The sequence below is a fragment of the Buceros rhinoceros genome, unplaced genomic scaffold, assembly GCF_000710305.1.
Source record: "Buceros rhinoceros silvestris isolate BGI_N320 unplaced genomic scaffold, ASM71030v1 scaffold17098, whole genome shotgun sequence".
Classification (NCBI taxonomy): Eukaryota; Metazoa; Chordata; class Aves; order Bucerotiformes; family Bucerotidae; genus Buceros; species Buceros rhinoceros.
Window position 1 is genome coordinate 2,188 of NW_010426522.1, and position 8,002 is coordinate 10,189.

General features: G+C 42.2%; 1 protein-coding gene across 1 annotated transcript in view; it reads right to left on the reverse strand.

Annotated features, from left to right (window-relative positions):
• Positions 1–606: 606 nt before the first annotated feature.
• Positions 607–8,002, reverse strand: part of LOC104498195 (serine/threonine-protein kinase DCLK2-like) — a gene marked incomplete at its 5' end in the record, with an annotated part of 25,562 nt that continues 18,166 nt past the window's right edge. The window contains 5 exons of the mRNA XM_010141547.1: positions 607–623; positions 2,264–2,276; positions 4,169–4,285; positions 5,406–5,486; positions 7,335–7,431. Coding sequence (XP_010139849.1) covers positions 607–623; positions 2,264–2,276; positions 4,169–4,285; positions 5,406–5,486; positions 7,335–7,431 — 325 coding nt within the window. The remainder of the gene's footprint in view (positions 624–2,263; positions 2,277–4,168; positions 4,286–5,405; positions 5,487–7,334; positions 7,432–8,002) is intronic.

Below are 8,002 nucleotides of genomic sequence, written 5' to 3' on the forward strand. Positions count from 1 at the left end.
CTCATCAGAAGAACAGGACGGGGCCTGCTTGTAGAGGTGAGGCCAGGTAACTATTGATCGTCTCACTGCGCATATAAAAATATGGTTAGCTACACCATAAGTTAGTCTATTGAGAGCGAAAGGCTCTGTGAAATGCAGTTCATTAAACTAACACAGATAACTTCAAAATCATCTAACCTTGCCAGAATCTTTCCCCTGCTGCCGTTCTCAAGACAAAGGCAAAGAGCACTCAAAACGCACATTCACTCACCCGCTGTTAGAAGATCAGTCTCCCGTGACAGAGCCTGCCTTGGGCTCGCCACGAGAGGGTGCACGCAAACAGAAAACAGACTGTCGTGTGAAATGACGAGAGATTGCAGAGAGCGTGCAGGGAGCTTCCCTTGGGTTTGGTTTCATCAGTCCTATGCACCAGGCTGATCCCCAGCAAACTCGGGCGATACGGAGGCAGGGAGCTTGGGGGATCTGAGTGGCTCAGAAGCAGCAGGGAAGGGGGTCTTGGACCCAGCCACACGAGAATCATCAGCTGCAGCAGCAATTGCAGAAGTTTTCTCCATTCCAGCTCTACCAGAGTCCTGACAGCGCTTGCTGCAGAAAATCTGACCCTCTTTATCTAGAGCTGTGTTCTAAAAACAAACGAACAAACAAAAAACCCAAGGCAAAATATGAAAAGAGCAGTTAAATCAAAAAGTCTTAACTTCAGGGTTATAAACGATCTACGAGACGGTAAGTGCATGCATGAGACTCAAAAAAAGGAGAAATAACATTAGAAATCTTATATATAATTAATTGTAGTTTTTTGTGGTGCTGACTTTGGACAACAAGGAAAACTTGTCTTCCAGCATACGTTTGCCACGTCAGTGCAAGTTTAAAATCTAGTCTCGCAAGTCTGATGTGGAAAAAAGTTGACCTGAGTGGTTATGATACGTCAGGAACTCCTCATACCAGCTATTAGCAAAAGTTACGTACCTGTGTGGTTGCGGACACAAGGAACCACATGATACGTAGTGAAACCTTACTAATACAGTGTCTGTAACAAACCAGACGATGGTACAGAAGAGTTTCTCTCTGTGGGTTGTTCTGGAATCAGTCTCACTCAGACCCTCCCTGCTGAAACTGTCCTGTTTTGTATAACAATGTGGCTGTGTGCTGGGGCAAAGCAGCCTCACGATACTCCTCCTCTCCCGGGCCCTTCCTGCCAGCCCTTTTCAGACCAAAGTTACTGAGTATAACTGTTCCCCCAAGAAAAGGCTGAGTGATTTGAATTTAGGGTGGTTTGGTTTTGGTAAGTTGGTTTGTTGGGGTTTTTTTTCCTCCAATCGAGTTACATCATTAGTCCACTAGCATAAGGTACAATGAGAAAATGCAAGTACCCAGCGAAACCCTCTGCTGCTACCAGTCGACCGTGTAAATGGAGCATGGAAAGGAGTGATGAACTGACTACCTGAACCGTATCTGTGCTTTTGAGATTAGCTGTGACGTGCCGTAGTTTCATCCTTCCCGAAGCGGCTGCTGTGCGGGCAGGATTACATTTCCTCTCTCGCTTGCTGGAAAAGGAGTTGTGGACAAACAGGTTTCTGCATTTTCAGTGGCAGAATAAGTTGTTTAAATGGGAAAGGAAATGCTTGCAGTTCATGCCCGTGGTGATCTTCCCCTGTGCTCAGCTCTGATGCCTGTCACACCTTGCACATGGCAATACATACCTACCTGATGTCATTTAGGGGTCGGTTGTTTTTTTTTTTTAAGATTGAAGGGGATACTTAAATCTGCTGTTGGTAAGTAAGAATTGTTTTAATAATTTAGGACTGACTTACCTTCTGACTGCCTCTGATACTGTAAAGGCTAAAGTGACAAAAATTTTATTTCAAATTGAAAAAAATGCTTATTTCAGTGTTTTTGGGTTTGGGTTTTTTTTTTATTCTGTCTTCATAGGACTCTCACTTTTTTCTAATTGCTTTTGAATACACACGCACACACACAAAATTACTCCCAGGGGAATAAATCAAGATATGTCTGAGGAAGGAAAAAAAAAAATAGCTTGTTATATCAGTGTTTGCTTAGAGTATTTCAAATGATGTGCCTCACTTACTGCAGAAAACGTTTCTGTAAGTAAGGGTGAAAGATTTTCCTTTGCTGTTTTTGCATGGCTGTAAAGCTCTTTCCACTTCAGACTGGCTGAGTTAGTTATTTCTCCTTTCTTCTTGTTAAAAATGGAGAACATGTATTTTTTTGTGCAGCAGAACAAAGCATCGCAGTTAGTACGTACCATTGCCTTGGACCTACTCAGAAGAAAGCAATGCAGGCGTTGGGAAAGGAGGAGAAGGGAAGGAAGCAAGGGACAGAAACTAGACTTACTTTAAGCAGAACTAACACAATTGCAACAAATTCAGATTTACAGAACATTTTGAAATCGACAAAGAAATCAGTAATGAATTCGCAGCAACATGCTTTTAGGGGCAGAGAGAGGCTCCTGTGCAAGAACACTGAGGTAGGTATGTGCAGTTTCACTTATGTGCCACCTGCTGGTATTATCGGCACTGGCCAGATGCCGGTGTTTGGAGGAGGTGATGCTAAGGGGATTCAGTTCAGTACGCGGGTGGACTGATACAGCGCTGCACTGCAATCCATGAGAATTACAGTACTGTGCGCGACTGTGAGTTAAACTGTGAGTGCTGGTACAAGCGAAGACCTTTCTAACATGAAGATAACTAAATTTCAAGGCTCTAGATATGCCAGAGCAAGAGTAACAAATGGGGGGCTTTAACCCTCACTGGATTACAGTGTTTTGAGCAAGAAGTTAACTTTTCCCTTCAGCAGTAACTGGGAGCTGCATTGAGAAACAAGTAATTATGCATTTATTTACATCCTTCTGTACCTGATAGAAGGAAATAAGGCAGGAAAAGGGACATTGGGAAGTTTTAAAAAGGCGTACTTTCCTGGCTGAAGGCATGTCAGTAGCTAACAGAATCAGAAAAAACCCCACACCAATAAGAAGCCAGAAGCTACGCTGTGTCAGAGGTCTGAGACAGGCTTAAGTGGCATGCAAGTTGGAGAGGGGCCGAGAGTTAGAATTAAAATTGCTCTTATTACATATAGTGCATTTTATACCAGTTTTCAGCTTCAGGCTTATCCATAGTCTCAACAGTATAAAGAATGAAGCTCTGAAGTCCCTCTCAAACTGTCAAGTCAAACTGTCAAACGAAATGTAGACAACAGCATGAACCTGAAATCCGTTTTCTGCCTTCTCTCATTTTTAAGTAAGTTACCACTTTACCTCCATTTAAATCCTTGACCTATTTAATTCACATAAGTGTATTTGCAAAAGCATATAAGTATGCAGAAACATTATTTGCATTTTCCTCCTTTCAGATGCCTAAATGAATGGACTTTGAGAATAATTAATACTAACGGGGAAGGGTGGCAGTGGAAATCATAGATGGTTTTGCTTTTCGCTTTAGTAACTAACTGAAGCCACCTTTTGTGTGCAGTGTTCATCCTTGCTGGGACCAGAACAGGCCACAGTAGGAAGGGAAGGGCAGTTCAGCCTCTGTAGCCGTTGCGCGTTTTCTGCAAAAGCAGCTCGTCAGTGACAAGTGCAGGTCCAGGTACTGGTAACAGTAACTGCCCTTTCTTCTAGCGTGATTCACACGTCCACCTTCTGGCATTACTCTTCCTTTGTATGCTCTGAAGAAAGTTCCCCGTTAGGGAATAGGAAAACCACAGCGGGGGTTAGACTGGGACAAAATTAAGGTGGTGAACATTCAATATAAGGGGAAGATTCTGAAATGGAGTCCTGTGTCCCAGCAAGCGCAGTGGTATGCTCAAGATCAAACAATACTTGGTTGGGCGGAGGGGAAGAGCCTATTTAGGTAATTAGGTAGTCAGTATAACAAAAAAAATCACAGTTTTTATAGTAAAATATTCAAATCGTTAATAAGCTTTATTTCAACATACAACTACTTAGTGGTCACATGTTTCTGTTCTCATAGCTTAGCTAGCACACTGTTGCCCTCAAGCAATGATGAGACAATCCACACGATACATAAAGACAAAAATTAGAGACTATTCTAGCTTTGCTTTTGCTGCTCTTACACCACACATGCTCATAGAGCACTGTTAGAAAAGTATGCCGAGTACAGTATCAACGTATAAAAAAGTTCCTTTCTCTTACCATGATGACAGAAACCCCAGCAGAGGTGGTATTTTGCTTGGGTAGGGTGTTATTAAAGTGCTGCTTCAGTTTACCTGTAACTTCAGCTTGCATATTATTCTCCTGGGAAGCATCATCCTGTATATGAATAAACACAATATTCAAAATTAGGAAAAAAACAGAACTACATTTGAGCGTAACTAACGGAGTAAAAGAGAACCAGGTTCTTCCTGCTCTTTAATGCCAGTCAGCACGCAGGCAGGCAGCCCTCCGTCACACGCTGTGACATGAGACACACTTCAAATGGGTTAATACACGTTACCGAGGAAAGGAATGTAGCAACCACTGCTTTTTGTAGGAACTTCTAGTTCTTAAAATGCCAGGTGACACTGTATACTTTCAGTCCAGCGGTTTGTCCCATGATTATAAGAAGCTGCAAGTTTGATTTAGGCATGTTAAAAATAACAAGCATATTTGTCATTTGGCAATTTAAATGGTCCGTCATGTCCTAGGTGTGGCGACATTACACAGTACCACAAATACATTTGAGAGGAGGTGTTACGCACAGACACACTCACTGTAGGTGTCTGCTTTTGTTTGAGGGGACTCCAGAGATCATATTCAGTCCCGCTTTTAAAATGTGTGTGGACATAAATGTTTTCTACATCCATGTAAACCTTTGAACTGATGAAAAGTGAACAGATTTAAAACCAATAACCAACACACTGCAGTGTTCCCCACTGCTGCTGCCCCAAGAGATGAAGGACCTGGCAGCCAACAGTTCGGTCCTTGTGTTTAAATTAAGTATTTTTATTTGCTAATTATATTTCTCTTATGAAGCTTGAAGTGCTTCAAGAAACAGGAGGTCGTACTTTCAGTAAGTAGCATCGCAGCAAGTAAGATGCCAACGTGCACTGCTCACATACACGTTTCTGAGATGACTCTTTTCTAGGTTGAATGTGAAATAACAAGAAAGATGCCCGAGTCACCCGTCTGCCTGTCGTGGTCTGTCGAAGCAGGATTCTAGCAATCGCAGCCAGCAAGTGATACCCTCACTCTGTTCTTCAGAGCACAGAAGCTAACGGTGCAGTTCGAGCTGGTTCAGCCTCCTGCTGGTCTCTTACGTGCAAATGGGACTAGTGGGTCAATAGACCGAGAAACGGTAGAAGTGTATTGCTGCTTCTGCAAACCGTACTTTAACGGTCAGATTTACAGATTTCATACCGAGATAGAGACACGTAAAATGGAATTTACTCACTGACACCCAGGGATGGCTTAGGATCTGTGCTGCTGTGTAGCGGGCTTCAGCGTTCACATGTAACATCAGGCTAATTAACTCCTTTATTGGAAAAAACAAAAAAAGATTAAAAAAATGAAGAGTTTGAGGAGAGTGGAGAAGGATATTACAATCAAAAAATATTGTTTCACCAAGTGCTTTTCAGTGCAATTTCTTGCTACCTGGGTGAGAAAAAGTGCAGCTCATGCTGATACCTGTACCAGTGATACCAGTGTGACGTCAGTGGAACAAACCCTTTGCCCTTTACTTTTAGGAGTATGCTGGACAGCACATTTCATAGCCTCACCTCCTGCTGAGTCTTTTGAAACCAGATGAGAAGGAAATGTTAAAACCCCCCCAGCTATAATGTTCCAGTTTGTTTACCATATCTTCACACAGGTGACCAGGACGAGAACAAAGCTGGGACAGATGAGACTGCGCGTGGGCAGTACACGCACAGTTCCCGCGAGCACACATCAGAGGCAAGAAACTGCATCTGACATTCAAGCAACTGCTGAAGTTATTTGAAAACTGTGGTCTCTTCTGTGTTGTGCCAGAAGAATAAAAGACATTTAACTCACTTCATCAGCTAAGGAGCACTTGGTATAGGAAAAAGCAAATACACAGAAACTAATTACATGGTTAATCCCCCAAAATTTGGTATTGTGGCTTTCATCGTATTTTAGAGGCACTAGAGCCGATGTCTTCAGCTTTATTAAATACTTCCATGGGCCTTCTGTTAGCAGTGCCTATAGATATGATAAACCTTAAAGAGGTCATTGATACAAAGCAGTGATAAAATAAAAAGTTAAAAGAAAATGGATTAAAAAAATTCCAAACCAACTTTCATCAGTTGTTTATTCATTCACAGTTGTTCGTATGCAAGTAACAACTAGTTTACTGGTGTAACTAACTCCCAGTTCTACAAGCCTATTAAGACAAATACATCCCTCTCCCAAGAGAACAACTTCACATACTTGGAGCCAAACTGCCCTAGAAAAACCTTTTATAGCCTCCAACTTACCAGTCTCCATATTCTTATCAAGAGTATTTCAAGGAGACTGTTCATCACTTCAGTGTTGGGAAATGGCTTCTTCAAGCAGATAACATCATACCTGGGAGACTTCCCAACCAGCCAAGTTATTTAGTCTGCCTGAAGTGAAAGGTCACCTCTAGTACCAGACTGAGTGCCTTGTTTGTTCAGCGTGTGTGTGAGACAACGTGAGCTTGGGAAATGCTGGCAAATGGATAAAGAGCCATCGGGAAATGCAGGGAAAAAAAAGCAACTTCTCATAGTCTGGATAACAATCTCCACTTGATAATTAGAGACCTCAGATATCATTCAGAGCATGTTACTGAATTAGCTTGAGAAGTGGGGCTTAAAATTTGGCCTGTTTATCCCTCAGACAAAATATTTGTAAACACAAGCGGCAATGATTGATAATGGGGGAACTATCAGCCATGGAAAATCAAGCTGACTGCACCTCTTGTTCTAATAACTGTCTCAGGTAAAACAGGAACAAATGATGTCAACTGCATTCAGTCCACGTAACAATAATTTTTGGGTTTTTTTTTTTTAAGAGTGATATGACGGAAAAATTCAGAGAGACACTTACTTTACAGCTGAAGGTCTGAACCTGCTGTAATAGTCCATCGTTAAGTAAACTGAATACCAAGTGGTGTTCACTGAATGCAGCTGGCATTCTGCTACACTTGCTCACTCAGACATCAACATGACGGCCCACAAAACCGGAGCTTTCATCAAGCACTGTTAAGATAACTAAAAAGCACAGCAGCTGGAAGAGTGGGTAGGAGTCTGCTCTGAATCTCCTATTCTGCCTTTCCACCAGAGCACAGCCTTTTCGGGGGCTGGTCGGAAGCGCTGTTTCAGTCTGGAAAACGTATCAGTACCTTTGCTGAATCGGTGATGTTATCCCAGTAGGGAGAAGGAAATTCCAGCTTCCCAACAAGTATCTGATCAAAGAGGTCTTCCTGAAGATTGTTTTCACTGTAGAATAGCAGTAATTAAAACAAACAAACAAACAAACAAACAGGAGAAAGAAGTTGATTTGTTACATGGATTTTTAACTTGATTTGGGGATGAAACAAACAGAAATATAAACGCATAATTGGCAAACATATACAGTGGCAGCGCTTCTGAGGTGTTTGCTATAGTTACGCTGTCAGGATTGATAAGAACAACAACAAACAGTAGGTGAAAAATATATATTGAGGTGAAATGAAAGGGCGTTTGCTGGAATAGAGACTGCGTAACTAACACGCAGGAACAGGAAGGGTGATTAAAAAGTCAGTCTGTCACTTGCCAGCCTAGTTCTACAGGACCTACTACAGGAAGCACGTGATGGGGGAAGAAGCGTAGTGAAACCAGCAGCTTCTGTTTAACTATCACAACAGGAGAACTTACAAAATCCAGAAAGAAGATACGGAAAACGTGGTACATTTAGCTTACTGAGTATTGGCAGGCTGCTGATACTGGAAGGGTAAGTACGTACGAAAAACATGGTATCATGAATGTTCAGGGATCAACGGCAGTGTTTGGGGGGGGGGGGGGGTTACCC